The sequence below is a fragment of the Aulonocara sp. 'chitande type north' Nkhata Bay genome, linkage group LG5 (assembly GCF_057382095.1).
Source record: "Aulonocara sp. 'chitande type north' Nkhata Bay isolate Kocher_YH1m ecotype deep benthic linkage group LG5, A_spYH_male_GT1.1, whole genome shotgun sequence".
In the NCBI taxonomy this organism is placed as follows: domain Eukaryota; kingdom Metazoa; phylum Chordata; class Actinopteri; order Cichliformes; family Cichlidae; genus Aulonocara; species Aulonocara sp. 'chitande type north' Nkhata Bay.
The window spans coordinates 2,705,803-2,732,450 of NC_141348.1; the positions used below are offsets into that span (position 1 = coordinate 2,705,803).

The 26,648-nt window shown below is 41.1% G+C and overlaps 1 protein-coding gene, 2 long non-coding RNA genes and 1 pseudogene across 3 annotated transcripts; 1 reads left to right on the top strand and 3 right to left on the bottom strand.

The window, feature by feature from the left end:
* Positions 1-133: 133 nt before the first annotated feature.
* LOC147329666 (uncharacterized) lies at positions 134-1,473 on the bottom strand. The gene is made up of 4 exons (XR_015129213.1): positions 1,324-1,473; positions 1,102-1,242; positions 487-610; positions 134-415 (listed from the first exon to the last, which is right to left on the bottom strand). It is a non-coding gene; the product is annotated as an uncharacterized LOC147329666 (long non-coding RNA).
* A 165-nt stretch (positions 1,474-1,638) lies between these two features.
* On the bottom strand, positions 1,639-2,439 carry LOC147329667 (uncharacterized). The gene is made up of 3 exons (XR_015129214.1): positions 2,301-2,439; positions 2,051-2,137; positions 1,639-1,857 (listed from the first exon to the last, which is right to left on the bottom strand). It is a non-coding gene; the product is annotated as an uncharacterized LOC147329667 (long non-coding RNA).
* A 207-nt stretch (positions 2,440-2,646) lies between these two features.
* LOC147329668 (uncharacterized) lies at positions 2,647-5,902 on the bottom strand. The gene is made up of 6 exons (XM_086294126.1): positions 5,757-5,902; positions 4,992-5,205; positions 4,773-4,848; positions 3,961-4,211; positions 3,141-3,197; positions 2,647-2,964 (listed from the first exon to the last, which is right to left on the bottom strand). The coding sequence occupies exons 1-6, from the start codon at positions 5,762-5,764 to the stop codon at positions 2,887-2,889; spliced, it is 684 nt and encodes a 227-aa protein (XP_086150252.1). The 5' UTR covers positions 5,765-5,902; the 3' UTR covers positions 2,647-2,886.
* A 12,393-nt stretch (positions 5,903-18,295) lies between these two features.
* On the top strand, positions 18,296-23,840 carry LOC147329669 (uncharacterized; annotated as a pseudogene).
* The last annotated feature ends 2,808 nt before the right edge of the window (positions 23,841-26,648 follow it).

Consider the following 26,648-nt stretch of genomic DNA (forward strand, 5'->3'; position numbering starts at 1 on the left):
ACAATCATTAGTTCCTTAACTTCAAATATAAATGTTAATGGTGGGAACTGTAACTTTAATTTTTATATTTAAACTCGCATAACAATATTCACAAAAAATCAATGAGCCTAAGTAACAGTGAAACTTTTGGCTATGTAAAACATTTTTCAAGCATGGTTTAGCAAGTTTATTCGACATCCAGTGTCTACAAATTGCTTTTAAATAAGGCCGAAACCTGTGGCACAAGTTGCAATGCAATCATCAACATGTTTGGAAAAGACATTGTACTCGTGGAAGTGCCCAGGCACACGCAACGTTCCAAAACATGTAGAGGATATGAGGTAGTCTGCTTCAACTACTTCAACCTTCATGGTACCAGTCGGAATTTCCCACCCGACCCAAAACCTCATCAGCTGGCTGAGCTGGAATGGAGTGGCTGTAAAAATAATCAATGCATTAGAAATTAAATTAGATTCAAATTTTGAATCACAATGCAATTACACTCGCCTGTTTCAATGTAGGTCTTCAGAAATCCCACTGTTTGCATTTGGATGCTTTGTGGGTAAGGTGGATCATCATCGTCTTCATCATCGCCCTCATCTCCTGGCCAAACAATGTGGCTAAGAACAGCCTAAAATGAGATTTCAGAGACGCACTTAAGAATGCAACTGCCTTAAATACAGTTTTTTTACATGTTAAATTTGCGAAGGGACTTTTTTCCGACACTTGGCATTTATATATGGTGTATTCTAGGGGGTGCTCATGATGGCACTGGATTATCTGGCAGCCTTTAAAAGAATTTTCCTCATGATGAATAAAGTATTATCAATCAATCATTTTGTCTCACTTAAAGTATAATGGTAAAAGGACTGATTCTTAATTTTCTACTCTCCCAGACCCTTCAAAGTTTTTTCTACAACAATTATCATTGTCACAATCACATTGTTATTTTCTGTACTTCCTACCAAAAATTCATACAGAGCGGGGAGCCAGGGTCAAACTGCTGATCAGTAGATGACCTGCTCTACCTCCTGAGCTACAGCCTCCCCTAAAAGCAGCATTAACTGTCATGCCATCTAGCCTTGTCACTGTAGTCGGCATATTAGAAATGCATTGAAATACCTGTGCAGTAAGAATGCTGTCTTCATGCTGGGGAAAGACCACTGAGGCTGTGTCAGGTCTTTGTTGAAGCATAGTCAACAATCCGGTGTCCTTCAGACCTTTTCTGATGTGTTTTGTCTGCCTTTTAGTTCGGCCTATCACCTAAAACAATAATTAAAAATAACCACATGACATTTGCTTAGGTGATGACAATCTAAAAAATTTTTTAAAGGGCAATCTTACTGCATGATGGAGAAGCTGTTGGAACAGCCATCTGCGGTTTTCTGCACTAACGGGTGGCAAGTCCCAGGAAATGGCCAAATTGTTAATGTCATCCTTCTGCTGCTCAGTGAGGTGTTTATTACCATCAAGCTTATAGAGGAAAAAAAATTCCATTTTAGTATGTTGCAAATATATTGCATAAAAAATCTGCATTTTCTTGGGGGGTATTTACACGTATATAAAAATAATGAGTTCATTTAAATTATGATTTCACAAAGGCTTGAAGTAAATTAGTATTCACCATGCAAATTGTAGAACAAATATCTAGGTCTGGCACATCATCGAGCTGTACAGTGACAGTGTCTCTATCAGCATGGACCAACATGTGAATAATAGCCTTGCTGAGGCCATGCAATCGTGGCCCATCGTTCAAAAATGAATGCCCAATCATTCTGCCTGCTACCACAAATAAGTCACTGTCTGCCAAAATCTGAGAAGTAGAAGGCACTAGATGGTTCTCTTGTCCCTCAAAGAGAAGGGTCATGTTGGCTGCACCTGGAGAAGAACAGTACAAAAATAAAAAAGGTATAGCGTTATCTATTGACGTAAGTAGTTGATTAATGAAGTGGTCAAACATGATGCAAATACTTCAATCTTTTTTCTTTTTTAAATTTCTGGAGTAAATTTCTCGATGGATTATTTTAAAAACTCATCTCACATTAATTAAGAAAAGGATATAGAAACATACCGCTATGGATGTTAAAGCCATGTTGCAACTTTAGCATTGCCATGCTGAAAAAATGTCTCTGGACCCCAGTGCCAACAGCTGTGTCACCTATTTTAAAATTGGGAAAAAGAAAAAGACAACAACAACAACACAAGTAAAGTTACAAACTGCTTTACAGCACCCTTTAATGGAAAATTCTCATTTACCAAGTTGGAATGTTAAACAGCCTTTAAAGAAAGTAACTGAATCTATGCTTCACCATAAGCATTACCTTGTAAAGAACAACGAAAAGGTCCTGCCCAATCAATCTGTGGTCTTTTGTAGAAAGCAATGATCTCTCGGCTCTGGGATGTTTGATCTTGTCGAATGTCAATGATAGCTGTGATTTTGGGGTTCTCCTCCTTTTCCTTTAAGAGATGCCTCTTAACCAAAACTGCAGCATCTTGGGGATCACTGGCCTTTTTCCACTGTTCTACTAAAAGATAAAGTACATTGTATGCAAAAATAACATTTTGTACTGTAAACCCAGTAAGCCAAAAAATTAAGGCCCAGCACACTTTCTGGTAAGCACGTCAATTTGGAATTTTAAACCGATCGATCGATAGATGGATGCAGGAATACTGTCAATAAAAGATAAGGTCACCTAAACAATGCACTCTAAAGAAGCAAAAGTATATTGTTAAAATGCCAGGATGAACACTGATAAAAGCTCATCCATGTGGTCAACATGATCATAGAAGATGAACAGGTTAGATAAGGATGAGCCCCTGCTATGACATGATGCAAAGACAGAAGCAAGAGCAACTATAAATGTGCTACACATAGCATTTGTTTAGTGTTGTCCAACTAAAATGAACTTACCGATCACCACATGTACTGGCATGCAAGACCAAGTCATCTGGAGGATAATGATTTCCACAAACAGGACAAGAAGGCTGAAGAGGATATTGCAATTAAAAAGTGTATTTATTTTAGTCCTAGCAAAGATGAACAGTCCAAATCTAGCACAGAATGCCACAGGTAATTAGCAAATAATGAAACAGTTGAACAAAGATCTGCTTGGAATTTTGTATTGTCCATATTACAATGTTAAATATATCTGGGAACTCACCTCCAATTGGACTTCATTCTGATGTGCCTGGTCAGTTATGCTTTCACACGCGGCTTCCTGGTAAAGGAATCTAATGTTACATTACACATTTATGGTAGCTACATGCTGCTCACGATTTGTCATTTAGAGCAAACTAGGGGATCAACGCCCCTCATGGGGACACTCCAATAGGGCATAAAGTTTTGGACTCTCCACCAATTGCTCTAAAGCAGGGGTGTCAAACTCAAATACACAGTGGGCCAAAATTCAAAACTGGAACAAAGTCGCGGGCTAACGTTAATATTTATTGAAATATATTTGTTCCTCCAGATATAAGAATGAATCTTTTCTTATGGACTCAAACACGTTTTGCTAAAAAACGGAATATGAAACAAGCAAAGCTTAATACTAAACAATATATATATTAGCTGTATAATACCAGTAGGCCAACTCTAATAGTAATTTGGTATGGCTTCGCAGGGCAAATGTAATTAGGCTGCGGGACAGGTTTTGACACCTATGCTCTAAAGAAACGAAGAAGCTTCTCAGATGAGAGGTGGCACATCTTCAAGAAAACTTATAGAAGTCCAGATGTTTTCTTTGCAAACTCTTTAGACTACAATGACTGGGATAACTGAGAAACTTCACAGACATTTAGAGCAAAACTTACGACTGATTTCAGCACATACATTGACTCTGGAAATTCACCCAAAGTAGTCTTGGGTAAAGCATAATATTCTGTCCTTCCATTTTGAAAGTAGTAAAAAGAATACAACTTAAAAAGTTTTAGTTTTTAGCAAAGGTGGTAGCAATGTTTGTTTTACTGTTGAATTTGGCTTACTTGTACACAGTTTTCTACGTGACAAACAAGTAGCTGAAGAGGCATAGTCACACCACAGGTCTTGCACTGAGACTTCGGCATTTTGCTGAATTCTGCAGCATCATGTGGAAGAGGTGTAGTATCAATTTTTTCTTGGAGAGGGACAATATAAAGAGTATTTTTTCCATTGTTGGTGGCCATCTTGAGCGTCTTGGCTGTGTAGCCTTGTGTTCCCTGAGATACTAGAGAGAGATTTCTCTGTCCGCTACCACCTAGAATATGGAACAAAAACCAAATAATGCATTCGCAATACAGCAATGTTCTAAAAGTTGAGATCATAAAGTACAAATAAATCCATAACATTATGGAACACTACTCTTGTATAGCAATGTCTTTAAAAACTACCTTGTAGCAAACTATGCTTTTCATTTTTAAACAATGCTTAAAATGTTGAATGAATCACTAGACCAAAACAATATTTCATCCATAAACATATTCCGAATATTCAAGTTTTTAATTAAGTGGTGCTGTACTGTTGATCTTATACCTGTAAACAATGGAAGTGTATTGATGTGCATCTTATGCCTTTATAGCTTTTCAATCACAATGCACAAAAAAAGTGAGTTAATCGAAAAAAAAAGACCATGCCTACAAATTTGAAAAATAAATAATAAAAGCCATATCAGTGTTCCATAAGTTATTCTCGGAAGAAGTGTTAGAAATGTTTTAATTAGACAAAAAAGCTTCTTGTAAAACTTATCCGGATGCTTTTGGCTCTAAGTAAATGTCTTCTATTAACTCAGACACAAAGTCGGGGAGTTAAAATGACTTACCTCCTGCTTTATACAAGAGCCATCCACCAGTTAGGGCCTTCATCTTCGGATACTCTTCATGCAGAGCTACAGTAATCTAAATTAGGGTTAAAAGAAATCAAACATTTCCTCATCATTAGTTTGTCAAATCAAATTGTAACATTTTTCAATTTTAATTTTAAAGTTTAAAATTAGATTTTTTTTTGACAAGATAAAGGCATCTAAAATTGAGAAAAGTACTTCTTCATGATCAGCATTGTCAGCTATGCTGAGAGTTCGCCTTCCAAGTCCAGCTTGAAGAAGCCGTATTTCATTCTTTGGGGTTTTTGTCGTGGAGTCAGGCAAAAGACAGAATTGCAACTGAAGGTTGCGAACTGCATGTATGACATTACTAGGAGCTGGGAAAGGCCTCTTTCCTTTGGATTGCCTTCTTTGAAACATTGCTGGAAATGACCTGTAAATAAGATTATACATTTGAGGCATTAAACACTGCGCCAAATTCTTCCAAATTAAAGCAAGACTACTCATCTGATTGGAAAAGTACTGCATTACTGTTAAGGTGAAATGTCATAATGATGTTTAAGGAGGATCCAAGAGCATAGGTAATTTGCAGAGCAGGTTGTTTAAATAAAAAGATGACTTACATAAAAGAGAGTAAGAGTAAAAGCTGAACACACAATAGAGACAAATCCTGGATGCAGCATTTTACTTTTGTGCATGCCAGGTTAAAGCCTATGAATTATATTTTTAAACCAAACCAAAGAGTAACTCAAAACCAAAAGGGTTCCTTGAATCCAGTATTCATTATATCCTTGTCAGTACAGATTTTATGTCTTCTCCAGAATACAGGGAAAAGAATATTAAAAATATGAACAACTGAAATACAAACCTAATTATCTGGGCTTCTACTTTACTGAATATCTTTGATTACTGTTCCATAACACTCCTCCCCCCCGAAAAAAAAGAAAGGAGTAGCATTACTGGCAATTTTCTTTTTCTTTTTACCTTTGCATTTCTATTTGGGTGCTCACTCTTGGGGTTTGCTGAGGCACTGTCGCAGTAACAGATGTGGTTGCAGTTCTACTCCTAATATCAGACTGGGAAGTTGACAGAATTCCCACAAGATTCAGTATAGCCTTCTCTATTGCAGTCTTTGGCTCCTGTTGAAAATATATTTATATGTTATTGAACATCTGCATCTTCATTTAAACAATACCATATGGTTTCCCGAAATAACCCTTTTTCCCTTATTAACCTAATATTAAAATAGTTAACAGTATAACTAATAGTCATGAGTGAGAGTTTAAAAGAACACTGAGGAAGCTTGTTAAGCCATAATTACAGTAGTAGAAGAAAACTGAAATCAGATACTTTATACACACACATATATTTGTGCTGTCAGCAGTAATCTCCTTAAAATGACATTAACCGATTTTCCGTTAGCGCAGCATAACACGTTAGCGTGGTTTGCTCGTTAATGCTACTGAAAGTTAAGCTAGGTCCCCTAACTTTCAGTAGCTGCTGAAAGTTGTTGTATACTGTAATTACTGTAGTATTACTCTAACACAAACTCGGGGGTGACCTGGGACCAGTGCTAAGGTCAAGTCAGAGCATTTCAGTTCCAATTATTACCAAAACGACATCTCATCGGGATTACACTTAAATCCAAACACATAATTCTCCACGATGCTGATGTTTAAGCAGACAGACCGTGCCACACAGGAGACTATTTAAACACATGCAACACTAGGGCTAATGTTGAGAGCCCTTTTTAAGCTATCTTTTGGCACCGTGAAAAATTACAGTGTAGTAAACGAACATGATATTCAAAAATATATGTCTGGACAATTAGCTTGTTCCAGTAAACCATAAACTAAAGCTTACCTGCGCCGCAGAAGCGGCACCGCTGTCCTCCATCTTCAATCTGCAACCCTTCCAGGACCTGAAGGTCTGTAAAGCATCCCCCCGACAGCCAAACCCATCTGTTCTCTGATTGGATTGTTTAATTTGTGATTGACATGACATTGACCAATCAGCTTAAAGGAAGAAAAATAGGGTCAAAATTCGTACTTGTAACTTGCAGGGGTTTTTTTTCTAAGTCCACACACAAATCTTTTTCACACACGCACAAATCTTTTTCACACATACAAATCTTTTTTACGCACGCACAAATCTTTTTTACACATACAAATCTTTTTTAAGCACGCACAAATCTTTTTTACACATACAAATCTTTTTTACGCACACACAAATCTTTTTTACACATACAAATCTTTTTTACGCACGCACAAATTTTTTTTACACATACAAATCTTTTTTACAAGTACAAATCTTTTTTACAAGTACAAAATATTTATGACCACATTTTGAGCCCATAACTGTTGGCAACCCTAGTCACACGTTTGACGAGTTGGGAGTGAGAACGTGTTGGCATGTCCTATTTTTACAAGAACATAAGCTGAAAACACTAAATGAAAATCCTTCATTGCTATTCTGGAGTATTAACCCTCTGGGGTCGCCGGACGGCTGGCGCGTCAAAATCACATGACCAATTTAAGACAACACAGCTACAAGATGCAGCGAGTCAGAGGCTGTATCCCAATTCAGAGTCTGCAGCCTTAAAGGACGCAGCCTCAACGATCCTCAAGGGCCGCGTACTCAAAGACCGCTAAGGCCGGAAGTGCGAGGCTTGTGAAATGGGACGGTCTAGCCTCCGTTGCGCTGCCTAGGTTGCCTAGCAACCATGATACTAACAGCTGGAAACGTGTCATACAGCTTTGTTTGACAGAAATGAAGGAGAAAATCTTTTGTTCATTTGTTTGTGTCTACATGAGCTTTGATCATTCTCTGTAAGATTAAGCTCAGCTACTGAACGGCGTATATTTTAAAGTAAAGGCTTTAAAAGTTAGTACAAACGTCACTAATGTCACATAACTTTGCCGACATGTGGCCAACAGGAATGTTTTAATGTTCTTCGTTATTAAACATTTGCACATAAATAAGTGACATAATATTCAGTACTCATCCGCCGTTTTTTTTTTTTTTTTTTTTTTTCGGCAAAATTATCCACACCCACCGCATTCTGGGATATGTTGGGCCACGAAGTCTACACTGCCACAGCCTTAAAATTCAGGGAAATGAAGGACTCATTTCAGGGCCGCATTTCGAGCAGCCTTTGAATTGGGACAGCCTTCGGCGCGCCGCTGCAGACGCTGGATTGGGATACAGCCATGGTCACACACTGCATGTGGTTTTAAAAGCAACATGTCTGTTCACCACAACAATGGAGATGTGTAATATTAGTGCAGCTACGGTTTGTTCTTGAACATCAGTTCTGTTTTCTACTTTGATCACTTAGACCAAAAAGTGTTGTTTTCAGATTCTTTCTTTTACATCTATAAAGCACCTGTTCATTTTTTATTACAATTAGTTTCACATGAATATTAGTGTTTCCTTTATGATCTTTTAATGCTTACACTACACTGTACATGTCTGCATTAGAGACATTTCTCATCAACCATGCTGAATCCCAGATGAGCTCTGGCCACAGCACCAGGAGCGCTCTGGTAGGCAGCGCCCACTTCCTGCCTACTCTGAATGATTCTGAGGTTATGTGGCACTGAGGTCTCCTGGCTGCATCGCCCCCCCCCCCCCCCCCCCCCCCCCCCCCCTACCGGCCGCCTGGCACTCATGGTTTTTTGATGTGATGTCATCAATCTTCACATCCTTTTGCTTTCATGTTCATTTCTGACCTGTTTGTAAAAGGTTCTGTATGAATAAAGTTTCATATTCCCGTCGGATTGAAACAGTGGCCACAGTTAAAGTAAAAACAGCCTTTATTAGGAAACGATTAAAAACAGTGACTGATTCACACACCGACATAAGGAGCACACAGTTTAATACTGATTTCAAATCCATGCTTCAAACACGCTTCATTTTCTCCTCCACCATCTGCAGCAGCCGCTCAGAGTACATCTCCAGCAGAGACGCCGTCCTGCGGTCCTCCAGCTGACCGCAGGGGACGCTGCCACCTGACTCCCGCAGCACCTCCTGCATGTCATAGCGAACTATGTCAAACGCCTCCAGCATCACTGACGACACTTGGAGACGTCGCTGCGAGCCAGCGAGCCCCGGTGCAGAGAGCCCCCTCCGAGGAAACACTGGAGATATGACACAATAGGATATATAAAATGATAAAATAAATAAGAACGGGATACAATATACATATAAATAGAGTAAGAATAAAAAATGAATAAAAATAAAATCAATAAATATTAGGTAAAACCTAAATTAATAATAAAATAACAGGATAGAATAAATAAGCATAAAATAAATGAACGCTAAGTAAAAGCTAAATTAAAAAGGTGGTCTTGAGCCTGTTCTTACAAACATATACGTTCTCTGCGGCCCTGAGCTCCTCTGGCAGGCTGTTCCACAGACGAGGACCATACCCCTGAAAAGCTGCCTCTCCGTGAGTATGTGTCCTGACTTTAGGGACAATCAAAAGGCCAGTGCCAGAGGACCTCAGGGTTCGCAAGGGTTCATATGGTAAAAGCAGATCTGAGAGATAAGAAGGCCCAAGACCATTAAGACATTTAAAAACCAATAAAAGAACTTTAAAATCGATCCTGAAACACACGGGGAGCCAATGCAGCGATTCTAAAACCGGTGTAATATGGGCCCGCCCTCTGGTCTTCGTCAGCACACGAGCTGCCGAGTTTTGCAAAAGTTGTAAAGTTGAAATATTCTTCTTAGGAAGACCAGAGAGCAGGGCATTACAGTAATCAATGCAACTGGTAATAAAAGCATGCATCAGCATCTCCGTGTTGGCCCGAGAGAGAATAGGGCGGACTCTGGCTATATTTTTTAGATGATAAAATCCAATTTTGGTTACATGTTTAATATGTGGGATAAAACCAAGCTCAGAGTCAAAAATAACACCCAGGTTTTTCACTTGTAGCGAAGGACATAGTGAAAATGCCTCTAATTTAGACAAGAGTTTCTCTCTCTGAGCCTCGGGACCGATGATTAAGACTTCAGTTTTGTCCTGGTTAAGCTGTAAAAAGTTTTCTGCCATCCAAGATCTTATATCTAAAATACAGTTAAAAAGGGCATCCATTGGTCTGGTGTCATCAGGAGACACAGAGATGTACAGCTGCGTGTCGTCAGGGGCGATCGTGGCTCAAGAGTTGGGAGTTCGCCTTGTAATCGGAAGGTTGCCGGTTCGAGCCCCGGCTTGGACAGTCTCGGTCGTTGTGTCCTTGGGCAAGACACTTCACCCGTTGCCTACTGGTGGTTTCCTACTGGTGGTGGTCAGAGGGCCCAGTGGCGCCAGTGTCCGGCAGCCTCGCCTCTGTCAGTGCTCCCCAGGGTGGCTGTGGCTACATTGTAGCTTGCCATCACCAGTGTGTGAATGTGTGTGTGAATGGGTGGATGACAGGTTGTGTAAAGCGCTTTGGGGTCCTTAGGGACTAGAAAAGCGCTATACAAATACAGGTCATTTACATTTACATTTTATCAGCGTAACTGTGGAAGTTCACTCCATGCCTCCTGATGACACCGCCGAGAGGGAGCATATACAAATTAAAAAGTACAGGGCCTAGAACCGACCCTTGAGGCACACCACATGTCATTTTATGGATCTTAGAGGAGCATGTATCCATACTCACCATAAGTTCTGTCTGAGAGATAGGAAGTGAACCAGTTATGTACAGCACCAGAGAGGCCCACCATGTGTTTCAATCTGTTTAAAAGAACACTGATTCCTGACGCCGTGGGGAGCTGGCACCGAAGTCTGTGCACAGCCCTTTTAGACGAGGAGAGAGTCCCAGGGCATGAATTCGAGTCTGGGCCGGTGACCAGGTCCACGGCGCTGGGATTCAGTCTGATGATCCGAACCGTCAGTGGGACGTCAGGGGTGAGAAACACTATTTTGGTATATAAAACGGCCGCAAAGATTTAAAAGTAACGTGATAAATTAGGTTGGGTTCGCCGAAAGGAGCTGAATTAGATTTAGGTTTTAGAGGTAGCCGAAATTATCTCGTGACAAATTAAGGACGGTTTCTCCACCGAAAGGAGGATAGAGCTCTATAAAATAAAAAGGGACTCCACAGTTAAGGGCGTTGAGTGAATGGTTTCTCCACCAATGTTAAGGAGGAAAGAGCTCGCCGCGGTAAGGGGGATTATAGGCCTTAAAAAGAGTGTGAATGAGCGCATGCATGTGTGAGTGCCAGTAAGTGAACACAGCAGCACAGAAGGAAACCTAAAGCGGTGTTAACGGAATTCTGTGACCTGTTGTGTACACGTAGCCTGGGTTTTGGTGTAAGTCGCGTTGCTTGCTGCAAACTGTGTAAGTCTGTCATGAAAGAGGATGAAACATACTGCAAAGTTTTTATTGGGCAGCACGTGGTGTGTAGATCGTTGACGAATGAAGTGTAATTGTGATCTAAGCAGAAGTGAGTGTGTTTGACGTCACGGTGTTTTTGTGCGCTGTGTAAAAGTAATTGCCTCTGATTGTGAGCGGTGATTCTGCAGGTCACCAGCTATTGTAGATATATATTTTAAAAAAAAGTCATAGGAAAAAGGTTTTGTGTTGATCAGCCAAAAAACAACTACAATTTCATTTTCTGCTTTTAAGAAAGGACTGTTCACAAAAACACACACAGAGAGAGAGAGATGAGAATAATGAACATGTCTTAGTTTGTCATTTTCAGATGAAAAGCAGACCTGAATCAATTTTCCACATGCAGCGGTCGGAAGAAAGTTATAGTTTAACATCATTGGAAACATGCAGGCCAAGTTTCTGGCTGACTTGTTTACAGCTCCATGTGTTTCTCAACCTCACAAGCTCTCACACCTCCCTGAAGACAAGGAATGCAGCTCCAAAGAGCAATAACATGGCAGATAAAGAGACAGCAGCAAAGAGTCCCAGCAAGTAGTAGCAATTAGGGCTGGGCCATATTATACCGTTCACGGTAATACCGGTATAATGTTAGGCAACGACAGGAAAATGAAATATCGCGATAGAATATGAGTAAAACGCGCATGCGCAGTGCCTTTGTTTTCATACGCACATGGCCGATTGTTGAGTGAAACAGATGAACCAGAATTGGTTTGTAAAAATGGTGCAACTTCAGTGATGTGGAACTGGTTTGGTGTTTGTCCGTCAGATACACAACAAAGCACATTTCTTTGCAGAACATGCAAGCGGCCATCGTTATTTTCGTATTTGTCAGACTAAGATGCTCTTAAATCTGGGAGTAATCTGGGTCCTAAACTCTGTATTCTTCAGGTCAAACGAACACTGCAGCATCACTGAGAGTTAAAAACTGTCTCAATTCTTTTATCTTTAATAAAACGATCAGCATTGCTGCTTTACCAGGTGTAACTATGAAGTTTAATTTCCAGGCATCCATGAAAACAAAAGTTATTACATTTAACGGAGTTAGAAGTTAGCAGGAAGCTAGCGGAAGTTAGCTCGCTAGTTTCGCTAGTTACCTAAGCATGATATTGCATGTTCTGACTGAGAGATTTCTGAAAAAAATCAAACGTACAGCTCTGCTATCACTTCCAACGTAAATGAAGACAGGAAGCTACACAGCAGTGACGTTTGTAGGGTTACTGAAGTTGGGCTAGCTGGTGATGTGATAATGATGTGCTACGTGATTGCTAGCGACACAGCTATGTTAGCATAACATAAACAGTGAAGCTGGAGGACGAACACTAACACTTTTCCACTTATAAAAGTTAACGTGAAGGTTCTTCATGGTTAGAGACAAATGCAATCGCATGGCAGGATGCTGTAAACGGACCAAACTTCAGTCAGGAGAACAACTGAGATAATCCATCCACAATACGAGGTTAGTCTTTAATATACTGCAACAACATGGGAATAGAGCAGCTGCCAGAGAATTCAACATTAATGAATCAATGGTATAGAAGTGGAGGAAGCAAGAAGAATGAGTTTAATAAAGTTTGATTTAGCTGACTGCTTTGTTTTGCTTAATGTGCCTTATAATCCCGTGCACCTTATGGTCCGAAAAATGCGTACTGCACACTGCAGTTTAATGTCGCAAAGCACCTCTTTTTAACTTCAGTGGATATTATACATGGTTATGCTCAGGATATGTCAGCACATTTCTACTGGAAATGCCTTTTGGTTAAACTTTCAGCGAGGAATTTGCATTTGCACTGTTACATTTTTATAAAGCTTTAATGTACATAAAAACCAGCTTCTTGTTTAAGTGAAAATAAATGGAAGGTTGTCTTTTTGCGCAAGTAATGTTGTGGAGTTGTATTTTGTCTCGCATCAATTATATCGTCAGTTATATCGTTATCGCAAATTTTCAAATATATATCGTGATAAATATTTTTGGCCATATCGCCCTGCTCTAGTAGCAATGTGGACAAACAGCATCAGAGAAGAAGAGCAAACCCATCATCCTGACTGATCGGATGAATGGCACTGTGTTTACAACAAGCTGCAACTTCACTGTGCATGTGAAGAAAACTTTTGAGGAGAACTGAGTAGACTGTTGGAGTTTGACATTTGCCACCTTTGGAGAAAAAGAGACAGTGGAACACAGGACAAAGCTGAAGGAGAACTGCAGGCTGTTGGACTGTTGAAGTGGGAGAGGACAACAGAGTGAGAGGACAACAGAGTGAGAGGAGTGGGGAGAACACATAGGAATTATTTAATGTGGGAAATCAAAATTTGGGTTAGCAAACCTGGGAAAAACAAAACTGACTGCTTAAGTTGGAAAACTGTGAAGGAGTCTGAAACACTGCAAAAATAGAAACATATACAAAATCACACACAAGCAGAACATGCATTAACCCTACTAACACTTCCAAACACAAAATAACTCATGAAGATTAGACAACATCTTAAGCGTGAGTCTGTTTATCATCTTGTCCAAGTCTCTTAGTGTGATGCAAAGACCAGTGGACTCAGCACATCAGTTAAGAAATGATCAAATAATAGTAGAGAAGTGTGTAGGAAAGGCAGCTTTAAGAACATGCCCTGCTGGAGACGCAGCTCCACAGACATGCATTAGACCTGCCTAATAACACAAACACACATGCAATGAAAATTAGCTTGTTATCTTTCATCAGTGTTAAAATAGTGTCAATTTAGCAGACACTTGTTATCAAATACTGAATTTATCCAATGCAAAAAAATTGACTCTCTAGGTTGCAGGACAACAATTTAACTTTTGTGGGAAAAAGATCCTGGTTTGACCAACCAGTGATCAGACAATAAATTTAGTTAATATAGTAAATTGGGAGAAGCTTCCTGCTTGATTGATGCAGCACAAGTAATTTACTGTATGAGGGAAATTCTGTTTTTGTGATACTATTTTGAACATGCTTTTCTGTTGTCCTGTCAACTTAGTGGGTTAATAGCTGATATGCAAATTAGTTGATCGGTCTTAGATTAATGAAAGGTGATTGAATTCTAGCACGAGTGAATGAGATGTGTTGGAGTTGTTGTGTGTTGAGTGGAGACTCTAAAACACTGAGTTTCCTGTTTTGATGTGTGAGTGAATCCTGTATTTAGATACACAACTCTGAATACATCAGAACAAACTTCTTTTGTGAAGTGCATGACAGCATGTCACATGTTTTATGATGAAGGGAAAAGGAAAATTGAATAAAATAGATCTGTGGGTTAGATGAGTGAAGAGCACAGACCTGGGCCCTGTTTCAGGAAGCCGGTTTAGTGGAAAAACTGAGTAAGTATACCCTGAGTTAACGAAAACTCTGGGTTTTCGGTTTCACAAAGCGAGTTCAGATGAAGCCTCAGTGAGTCACTATGACGACACACTCCGTGAAGCTAACCTGCCCCCTAGCAGGTTTACTACAACTAACCCTGACTGTCTCCGCCCCTTTGTCGGAAACCTGACAGTAGGAAGTGTCGGACATGGCGTGTCCCTTCCTTGAAGAGCCAGTAGATCGTGAAGCCCAAATTCTCCGCAGAGCTCTCCGCCGGGAGAGAGTGATCAGAGCGCGTTTGGACATTTTATCATTTCCTGATGATTTTCTGTGTGAACGTCACCGTTTCTCAGCACAATCTATAAGTTATTTGGATAACATCCTCAGGCCTAATATTACGCATGTGACACATCGCGGACATTCTCTCAGTTCTGTACATATTATTTGTATTGCACTTCGGTTTTTTGCAAACGGGAGCTTTCTGTATAATATTGGTGACGCTGAGCACGTTTCCAAGGCTACCGTCTGTCGGGCAGTCAGGAATGTTACAGTTGCACTGAAACGTCTCCTGTACTCGTTTGTGGTGTTCCCCGGTCACAGACCCACAAGATTTATCAAAGAGGGATGCCACAAAATTGCAGGTATCAGGATGAACAAAACTTAATTTATGGTGTGGTGATACTTGCACTACTACTTAAATTTTACATTTATTTTCAGGGTTCCCAGGCGTGTATAGATGGCACTCACATTCCAATCATTGCTCCTTCAGTAAATGAAGGAGACTATGTGAACAGGAAGTCTTTCCACAGCATTAATGTGCAGGTACATAGTTCCCTGTAGCATTTCAAACTAACAAATTATTTCATTATAGTAATGGATGCTAATTTGTGTTCTCTGCACTGTGAAGATCATATATGATGCTGCCAACATTATCACAAATGTGGAAGCCAAGTGGCCAGGCTCTGTCCATGACTCACAAATATTCCGTGAATGTACACTGAGCACAAAATTTGGACATGGTGAGTTGAGAATACTTTAAAATATATAAAGACCAATTGCTTCAGGGACATTTGAACTGAAGTGTATCCTTCTGTCTTAGGAGAGTTCACTGGCTACTTGCTTGGTGATAGGGGGTATCCATGTTTACCCTATTTGCTTACCCCTTACCCTGACCCTGAACCGGGCCCACAGCAGCGATATAATCTGGCTAATTGCAGGACAAGAGCCAGAATTGAAATGACTATCGGAATGCTTAAGGCCCGGTTCCAGTGCCTGCAAAGACTCAGGGTCACCCCAGAAAGGGCATGTGACATTATTGTGGCATGTGTGATTCTTCACAACATTGCCACAATTAGAGGAGAACACTGTCCTTCTGAACCAAACATCAGCAGTGATCCAAACCATGAACATCCTGACCCTCCCACGGACATACAAGATGGAAGCGCAGTCAGAGACACCATATGTCACAATCATTTCCTTTGACCCATCACCTCAACATGTTGAAAGAAGAATAAACAGATTTTCTGTTCAACTGGCTTTATTGGTCGCCTGTATTTCCTGTACACAAAGTATTAAAAGATGTAAACCTCATAAAGTGTCTCTGTTGCTTCCTCCTCTGTAACAGCTGTCAATGTTTCTTCATTATTTTCCTGTAGTAAAGAAATAAACAACATTGCTGTTCTACTGTAAACTCATATAATCTGTGGAGTATTAAGAGTACTCACAACTGCATGTTGGTCTGGCTCAACAGGAGGCTGCACCAGATGCAGTACACCATCACCATCAACTGATAGAATATGAGGTTTATACAGGTCACTTATAACTTACAAGGGACCAAATGGCAATTAACAAACATACCAATCACCTTACACTTCATTGTCATTATGCTCTCAAAGACAACCAAGCCTGAGGGAAGGCAAAATCAGTCGGAAAATTACTTCACTACAAAAAAATTCATTATGGTAAAGAGTTTATCAAATGAATGTGTCGCACTGCAAAGGTGACTGTGAAGAAAGGATGTATGCACATCATGTATTATTTTGAAGTTACCCCCTATGTAGGCACTTGTGTCTTGCGGGGTTATTGACTCAGAGGATGTCCCCGCAGAGATGCCTTCGGCCACAGGGCGCCCACTGTTTTGGCTGAGGGCCAACTGCTCAGCCTCTGTGAGTGGTGGTGGAGGACCCCCACCTGTTTTTCGGGCCTCCGCTTTTTTTCTGTTGGCTATAACGGGCCACATTTGAGCATACAGAGTAAGCAAATATGTACTTGTAATGTGCTCAGATAATTTCAATAAGTGCTTACAGAAAGAAAATTAATGTAGCCTCTAACTGTAATTGATTTACATGGGACAAACAGACCAAGCACTATGGCTCATAATACAATTACACCTTACCTGTTTGGACTATATTTTTATATTTCATTTTTACTTGCTGCCAGGAACGTTTGGGGCCTGTTGGGTTGCACCTGCGCTCACATCACGTCACAAAATAAAATGTGTAAAATAACAAATAAAATAACATATGATTAAAATAACGGAAATCCCTAGATCAATGTTTATATTAACACTCACGCATTGACTCTGTCGGCTATGTTTTGCCATGCATGCTCCCTTTCTTTTGCAGCTGAGGCTGTGTTACTTTTTTTCTGAGAAATTTGCATGTTATCGGCATATGCTGCCATCAGAATTTCGGCCTCAAGCGCTGTAAAATACATTGACCGCGCCTTCTTTCCCTCCGTCTCCATGGCGACTCGCTTAATCTGTGCTCCGCTTATCAGGGCTTTATGTATCCTCATCCGCGCGCTTCACTTGGGGTTAAAGCAACTCTGCGTTGATTGAACTAATTGTTATCAGCCTTTCTGAAACCGAATATTCCGAGTTGGACAGTTCGGGGTTACTCAACCCTGCGTATCGTTTTTCACTCTGAGTTTTCTAAACCGGCTTCCTGAAACAGGGCCCTGGTGATTAAACTCACAAGTTAATAAGACATTAGGGTTATGTTGTGTGTTGTGCAGCTGATGGTTGGTTTGGAGTGAATCTAGCTGATGATTCTTCTCCTGTTGTGAAGTTGATGAGGAGTTTGTGTCATGATTTGACAAGGCCTTTTTATTTTGATACTTTCACAGTGCACTGAAAGTTTGGTTTGATAATCTGTTATTTTTCATTTTTGAACAGGCACTGATTCTGTTTGTCAATTTCTTTTCTTTAAGCAGATCTGCACGTCGGGAATTGAAAGTGCTATACGACCGGTCGAGAAAGCCGTTACAAGTGAGTTTTCTCCACATTAAAATGGGCTCTGGAGAAAGCCACTTATTGGGACAATATTAAATGAAAGTCCCGGCCTAAAAAGGATTCAGCGATGTAATCCGATCTAAAGTTCTTTTTTCTTTTTGAGATGATGTCATTTTGCTGGAAGTGGAAACTAAATGCGACAATCGATTCCACTATCAGCAAAGAAAGAAAGAATGAATGTATGAATGAGTGAGTGAAAGGAAAGAAAACTGACTGACTGGTAAAAGAAACTGTGAGAAAGTGTGTACACACCTGACTTTGCTTAAGAGAAGTCACCGATTACATTAATGTTAACTGAGTACATGGGATGATCCATGTCTGAGGCAAATTAGGGTAATAGTTGTAATTTACTGATTTGAGAAAACCTGTACATGACACTTGTCTTGCTGATGTTGAATGCTTTATTACTCTTATGATATAATTGTTTATAAGTGTGAAGTTTCATTTCATTTCTAGATCTTGCTTTCCAGGCCATGATGGTGTGTATGCAGGCTCCTGGCGGAGCCAGTTTTATTATGCGAATTTAATATACAAAACACACTAACATCTTTTATTGCAGGATTATAAGTCCAGGGTGGTGCTGCTCCAGAGGAGCAGATGCCCTGATGTTACCTGGGATATGATCTATTTAACTTTTCTTTAAGACAGGAATCTGGTTTTGATGAGTTGACTCATGGGAGTGTCCATGAGTCAAGAGGAGGGATCCAGGATTAACATGAAACAATGAATTAACATTAAATTTTGTTTTATATGATTTTTGCAGCGATTTGTGTGATTAACAGTTCATTCAACGGGTATTAAACCTATGCAAGTGGTGCATCCAGTTTCAGATGAGGCTTTGATGTCCTATAAGTGAAGTTCACTGAACTAAAGAATGTGGTTTGATGATTGTTGATATGCTCTCCAAATAGAAGTTTTTCTGAAATACAGGTGCAGCAGTAATCTCCTGGGAAATCTTCAGAGGCCCAGTGAGAAGCGAGAAACATTCCAGGCATAGCTGACAGCACCAGGCAGTGGTTGAGGTCAAAGGTCAAGCTGGTTGGGGCCCATCATGAGATCAGACTTTGGAGCCACAGCAAGGACCATGAAACTGCGTTGGAATGAGAGCTGTGCCAAAGGGGATTTCCAGAGGCCAACAGAGGAGATTGTGGACAACAGACGGGCACCTGAAGGATGAGGGGAGCGTGCCAAGCTCCATCGACAGCGCAGAGGGAGTCTAAGGATGGCATCATGATTCTGTGAAAGCACAGGAACCAGAAGCTATGGTGGTGATGACAGCAGTTTCCTATGAACATCACCTAATGCTGTGTCACTATACTGAGCATACGATGGCACACTGAAGACTGCTGGGATCATAACAGCAGTAAGATAACTGGACCCAGCACCCCCAAGACAGCACATTAGAGAAATCTCACACTTGGTTGTTTCAGTGGTGAGGGGGGAGTGCTGATTGAGCCCCCGTAGGGTAAGCTCGCACTTCAACCTCCAGCCTCTGATCAACTCTAGGGCAACCAAGTGCGAGGTGTGACGGATCTGTGTGCAACCATGGGGAGGTGGACCCTCTTGGTTACCTTGACTACGATGCTCACCCTTACAGGACTTCAGCTGAACCAGGAGGCAGGCAGAAGAGATGGACACACGACAACTCTCACCTAAGGGACATGACGCAAGATCACATTCATCCGTGGATGAATAATGCCTGGTACCGTTATATCCACGACAGAACAAAGGCAGAATCGGCAAATACAGACTGTTATGTCTGTTCTCATACGCCCAGCACGTCGACACACCCCACATTATATGGCGAATATATGAACAACACTCAAGCAAAGTGTGCAGCCAGCTTTGCTGGCATTGGATTCCAACACAGCCGAATCATCATCGACGATAAAATCTCACACGCTGCTGGACTTAGTAATGGAACATGTGATCAACTCTTTTGGATCGACTTCAATGTGACAAATCGGAATATCTATCCATTTCCCAGTGTTCCTGGACCAAGTGCCAGGAAAGAACCACTCCATGTGTTACCAGCAAGAGAAAGGTAACAGACCCCTTGGAGACACCACAAACTGTGTCCAAACTGCAGGCCACGGAGAGGGCGCACCTGTGAACATGAGTGGACCCTCTAATGGCACGTACTGGGTGCAAGGAATGGCCTGGTTATGTGGACAACGGGCATATTTCATACTGCCCCCAGACTGGACAGGAACATGTGCTCCTATATTCCTGTCAGACCACAGCTTCAGGATGACTGCAGTGAACACCACTTCTACAGTACGCCGGGGGAAAAAAAAAAAAGAAGATTAGCGATTCCTAAACTTCAAGCACATGACCCGATATGGGGAGGCGACGTGCCCAAGGAATTCAAGTTATGGACTACTGGACAGAAAGTACTCCATTCATTGTTCCCCTGGGTGGGAGCTGGAAAAAACATGCTGAGAATTGAAACTCTGGATTACCGGTTTGGACTTTTCCTGAACGCTTCATGTAAGATCAACGAACAGCAGAACCAGGAAATCGATGCATTACGGATTACAGCGATGCAACATCAAATAGAATCTGGACATGATATTAGCAGAGAGAGGGGGACTCTGCGTCCTCTTCAACAACACATGCTGCACTTACATACCAGACGATGTACACTCATTAAACATGACTGACGCCTTGAATGTTTTGAGACAGATCCAACAGGCTCAAAATCAGGACTATGTAAGTGAGACAAGTGACTGGTTTTCTTGGCTTTACACTGGCTCCTGGTTACAGGTGCTAAAAAGACTACTCATCAGAGTTGGGATATTTTTACTTTTATTTTGTGTCTTTGTAACGTGTATATTGCCATGCCTAAGACTCATGATTAACCGCATAATATTTTCTACTGTTGCTGCATATACAGCTGTGACAAATGATGATGATAACTTTGGCCTGTTGGAACATGAAGACTTTGTGTGATTAATGACGATGTGACAGAAAATGTACAACAAGATGTTACAAACTGGTATCTCACTTCAAGTTTTACTGACAACAGGAGGGAATGTCAATGGAAAATTGTATTTAGTAGTCAGTATAATCTTTTAGTGATATAAGTTTGCATATGGTAGAATACTGCATGTAGTTATTTGTATTAGGAAATGTTTAACCATGTATACTTAGAGGCATATAATCAATTGTGTGTGATCTTTAGCAGGCTGCAAGCTTGGTGTGCATCCCAGGAATGCACCCCCACGTCCTGGGAGCATGAGAGCTCGTACCTTGCCTTATTGTTTTACGGTAGGATTAACGTAGCTATGTCTGTTTTAGTTTAAGTGCCTTCTTTACATATAGATGAACTGCTGGACTTCCTCACTGTGTTATCCAGGGTGAGGGGGGGGTCACCCTTCTCCTGACCAAGGATGTACCTTTTTTGACCCTTTGATCAGCAACACACACACACACACACACACACACACACACACACACACACACACACACACACACACACACACACACACACACACACAGGAACTATAAATAAAGACTGGGGCAGTCTCTGAGTGTGAGTCCCTGAGCCCTCACTCTCGTGCGAGAGCTCAGAGCTGCCCTTGCTAAGCAACAAGTAAAACTGCCTGTGTTTCTCTTCTCTGAAGTCTTTACTGAAGAAGTGTTTTATAATATTTTCCCTAACAGAACCTTTAGGAGAGCCGTCTCTGTGCTGTGGTTCACCCTAAATCCAGACTGGAATATCTCCAGGATCTGTCTATCATTCAGAAAATCAGTAATCTGAGTAAAAACAAGTTTTTCTAAGATTTTACTTAAAAATGGTAAGTTGGATACAGGTCTGTAGTTATTAAAATCATTACAATCCAAATTGCTCTTCTTCAGAAGGGGCCTCACCACCGCCGTTTTAAAGGCAGCAGGGAAGACACCCAACTGAAGAGAGCAGTTCATCATGTATAAAAGCTCAGCTTCAAAAAATCCATAAAGTGTTTTAAAGAGTGAAGAAGGGATTGGATCTAAAAGACATGTGGTGGGTCTCACTGTGGAGAAAACTTTCTGAAGGTTCTCAGCATTAACCAGGACAAAGCTGTCCAGTGTCTCCTCGGGTACAATCGAGCCCTCAGATGTGTTTACAAACATATCGCGATTAGATAAAATATCAGATCTGATGGCGCTGACCTTTCCCCTGAAGTGGTCTGCAAACTGCTCAGAGCGAGTCTGTGGGGCTTCTATGGGAGCTGTTAAAATCAGGGTTAAATAAATGATCTATAGTGGAAAAGAGGAACTGATTACTGATTATTTTGGCGAAGTATGAATTTCTTGACTTCCTTAATGTATTATTGTACAATTTAAGTTGCTCGCAAAATATTTGATGGTTGATAGTATTTTTATTTTTCCTCCATCTCCTTTCTGCTGCCCTGCAATTTCTTTTGAGTTTTTTGACTTCTTCGTTTCTCCAGGGTGATGCGTGTTTTTGGTGGTGAGTGGAGCAACGGAGTCAAGGCTTTTCTTCAGTTTGCTATTAAAATGATTAAAAATCAAATCGCAGGGTGCAGGTAAAATCACAGGGGGGCATTCGTCTAAAACCCTGGTAAAATTTGCAGCCACTTCAGAGGTTAGATAGCGCCTCCTCACAGTTCGCACCGAGGTCTCCCGCTGAATAAAACCGGTGATGTTAAAAAACACACAGTAGTGGTCAGAGACAGCCAAGTCAACAACAGAGGACACGCTGGTGGACAGCCCATGGGTGATGACCAGGTCCAGAGTGTGTCCTCTGTTGTGAGTCGGCTGTGTGACGTGCTGGGTAAAATCCAAACAGTGAAGAATGTTTAAGAATTCTTTTGATGCAGGGTCAGAAGGATTATCTATGTGCAGGTTAAAATCACCGGTTAAAATTATCATATTATATTTTGAATGTAGGTTTGTTAAAAATTCTGAGAATTCCTTGATAAAAGCAGCGCTGTCTTTAGGTGGTCTATAAATTGTGACAGATAAAACTGGAGGGCTGCTGAAAAAACAATAGCATGGAATTCAAAAGTGGTAAAATGATCAAATAAAATTTGTTTGGAGGTGAGTGTGTTGTTGGCCAAAGATGCAGTCCCACCACTTCTCTTACCACTTCTAATAGAAAAAGAGAAATTAAAATTTGGTGGGGAGGCCTCAGTGAGAACAACTGGTGCATCCAAACCCAGCCATGTTTCAGTTAAAAATAAACAGTCAAGTTTATTATCTAAGATTAAATCATTAATAATAAAAGACTTGTTCAACAGAGAGCGGACATTTAAAAGTGCCATACTGATTGAGACTGGTGGATTTTTGACAATAGAGTTGAATGGATGTTGATATTTTTGAAGAGGCCGGAGGTTATTAATGTTTTTGGAGTTATTGGATTTATGATAATTCTGTTGCTCTCTGTTTGTGATTATGACGGGTATTGTGTTGACTGTGGGAGAGAGAGGTCCGAGTCCAGAGTTTTGTGTATTACTGTTAAAAGTGGAACAAATATAGGAGCTGGGACCAGGGGAACATCAGTCAGTGGCAGACAGATCAGCAGGTAATGTCAATTTGGGGTAGTGACAGGGCGGTGTGCGGGAGTGCTGTACGCCAAATGCCAAATTGGCGGACAGCAAACGGCGTCCCCAGGCGTTGAGGTGGAGCCCGTCTGCCCCAAAAAGATGCCTCCTCTCCCAGAAGGCATCAAAATTGTTAATAAAACCCACGCCGTGGGAGACACAGGCGGAGGAAAGCCAGGTGTTAAGGCTGAGCAGCCGGCTGAAACGGCCTATCCCTCTGCCACAGGTGGGGGTGGGCCCGGAGATAAAAGCACTCACCTGCAACTGACCAAGGAGGCTGAAGAGTTGGAGGAAGTCCAACTTCAGCAGCTCAGATTGCTGTTTGGGGATGTCATTGGTGCCGATGTGGATGATGAGCCGGTTAACCTGTGGGTGGGATGCCAGAATGTTGGGAATTCTGTCCACTATGTCAACAACAGTGGCTCCCGGGAACGACAGCATGAGCGCCCCCCTCATCCGCACGTTCCTGACGATGGAATCCCCGAGGACCAGCGTGGAGAGAGGAGGTGCCACCGGGGGCTGCTGGCCATCTGAGACGTCCGCGCCGCGGCACCGGGGGTGTTCAGATGATTCCCTGAAGACAAAATTATTATTATCATCTTTATTTCTCCAAGTGAAAATTTAATTGAGATTAAAAATGTTGTTTTCAAGAGAGACCTGGCATCATGGCAGAAAGAGTCAAAAATACATAATAATTCAAACAAATACAAAATAGGAAAAACATCCGACATAAACTTCATAAAGTTTCATTAACTGACTTTGAACAATGGACTTCAAACTTCCCCCCAAAACAACAGAAACACATTTGAAGATAATGAATGACATTTATCCCTCTAAAGAAGGACTTAGACTACGATTTAATATGAATGAGAACATGTTCATAAATGGATGCAACCAAAGATTTCATCAATCCCTGATTTAGAGACAACAGAACATTTGGTTTGATTTCACAAGATAAGAATGACGACTGAGTTGGAAGATTATGTATGAAAGATTTCACTAAACATAAAACAAAGTCGGATTACAAAATCATCCCCTAAATTTGTTGTTTTATTCAAGGAATTGAAATTATAGAGAAAATCTGTGAAATGACTTAAAGAAAACAAACCACAAAAACTCTATGATGCTCTAAACCCCCTGGTTTAGGTCGGCAACCTTTCTGATGATGAGTGCATCTAAAATTTCCTCAGAAGTCAATGTGCCATATGATTGCATTAGCAATAAATGACACACTATATAGAAGCACTTCATAGGATTATATTTGTGCGCAGATGTTGGCAGCTATCAGCAAATAGTTATCAGCTATTTTGAAACAAAAAAGACTTTTTATCCATAACAGCAAATGAACTGTACAACAGAAAATACAAATGCTATTTATGGTCTCCTCACAACAATGATAAGAAAAATAAACTGGGCCAATATGGCATGTTTGTTAATACAGGGACACACATGTTAATGTGATCTCTGGTCTCCCACTCAGAGACACAGGTCTCCGAGTGTCCAGCATTCAGACCTGAGGACTCTCTTCATGTGAGAGAAAATCTGCTCACACAGATATTAGAGCCAAATACTGTCAATAAGGCCTCTGCAATGTTCTGAAGACAGTTAAACCTGTCAGGTAGTGATGTCCAGCAGGTGAACATGCAGCTCCATGAACACGCACAGCTGTGGATTCCAGCTGCGTTTGTAGTTCTGCAAACTTTGAAGAGTCGAGTCAAGAGTCGAGCTTTTCAGTTCAATCAGCTGCATTTCGATGTCCTCTGAGTCCAGCCAGTTAATGCGACACAAATCCAGCTGCTCATTAAAGCTTTCTGGTTTGATCAGAAAAGAAAACATTGGTCCAAACACCTGAAAGTCCCAAAAACACATTGTGAATTCTGTCTCGAGTATCCGGATGTATCCGAGTATTTACGTCATCAGGAAATGATAAGATGTCCAAACGCGCTCTAATCACTCTCTCCCGGCGGAGAGCTCTGCGGAGAATTTGGGCTTCAACATCTACTGGCTCTTCAAGGAAGGGGCACGCCATGTCTGACACTTCCTACAGTCAGGTTTCCGACAAAGAGGCGGAGAACGTCAAGGTTAGTTGAAGTAAACCTGCTAGGGGGCAGGTTAGCTTCACGGAGTGTGTCGTCATAGTAACTCACTCAGGATTAATCTAAACTCGCTTTGTGAAACCGAAAACCCAGAGTTTTCGTTAACTCAGGGTATACTTACTCAGAGTTTGCCCTAAACCGGCTTCCTGAAATAGGGCCCAGGTCCTTGAAGGGTAATCTCTATATAAATATCCGATAGCAGTTAGGTCCCCTTACTTTCAGCAGCTGTTGAAAGGAAAAAGTTGTGGTATATCAGTGGTTAGAAATACCATTATTACTTTAGGATTAGTTTAACACAACGTCAGGGCTGACCCGGGACCATTGCTGTGAGTCACAGTGCGCAGCATAAAAGTCCTTTCACATCGGACGCAGGATGTGCTGCTAATGCTAACTAAAAGCAAAGGATCCAGAATTTGTTGCTGGCTGCTGAGCTCTGTGGGTTTTTGCAGCAGCTCTACCTGTACTAGATGCACCTGCTCCTTGTCGTTTTTATCTCTGACTTTATGTGAACTACAAGAGTTTGTGGGGGGGTTTTGCTAGTTCTTCAAATGTTCAATAAAAACATGTATGCTAATTCATAACGAAGAAAGCTTTGTAATGAAGACTGTCATTTCCAAAACACTGCCCCCCTGCGTCCGCAGCGCTGTTGAAAAGGCTGTGGAAGTCCCTGTATTAAACACGTAGTCCTGTGACACAAAAATCACCAAACTCGGACGAACACAGACTGTTTTCCTTCGTGGTGATGAAGGAAAACGCTGGGTTGGCATGTAAAAGGGCATTTATTCTAGTGATGGGTCGTTCGCGAACGAAATGGCTCTTAGATCCGACTCTTTGAAGTGAACGACGAGAGCCGGCTCCTTATCGCGAGCCGTCACGTGTTTTTTTTTTTTTTCTCTTTTCTTTCTCTCAACCTCTCTCTCGCACTTTTTTTCCGCTTCACTCTGCACGCGAGTCTTGTGCTTTATGCTGGGAGGAGGGGGGAGGGGCGGTAGTTACACTCGCAGTAGCACAGGAACAGAGCAAGAGGGAGAGACAGAGAAAGAGAGCCAGGGACAACAACATCACATTAGAAAGGTATAGTAATCATCCACAACTATTTTCAGTTGCAGATGATAAAGGATTCAGAAAGTTTATTCATCCAGGCCCATATGACAGAGAATATGCATCTTCTTTTTGTTTTCATATTATAATTTATATTTAATTGTGTTGTGGTTTGCAGTGTTTTGTGTTGTTTCACTTTAAATTT

Coding starts and splice junctions, on each gene's coding strand:
- LOC147329668 (XM_086294126.1), bottom strand. Junction 4,849..4,991: donor ACAATGCTGATCATGAAGAA/GTACTTTTCTCA, acceptor ACCCTAATTTAG/ATTACTGTAGCTCTGCATGA. Junction 2,965..3,140: donor AGAATGAAGTCCAATTGGAG/GTGAGTTCCCAG, acceptor TATCCTCTTCAG/CCTTCTTGTCCTGTTTGTGG.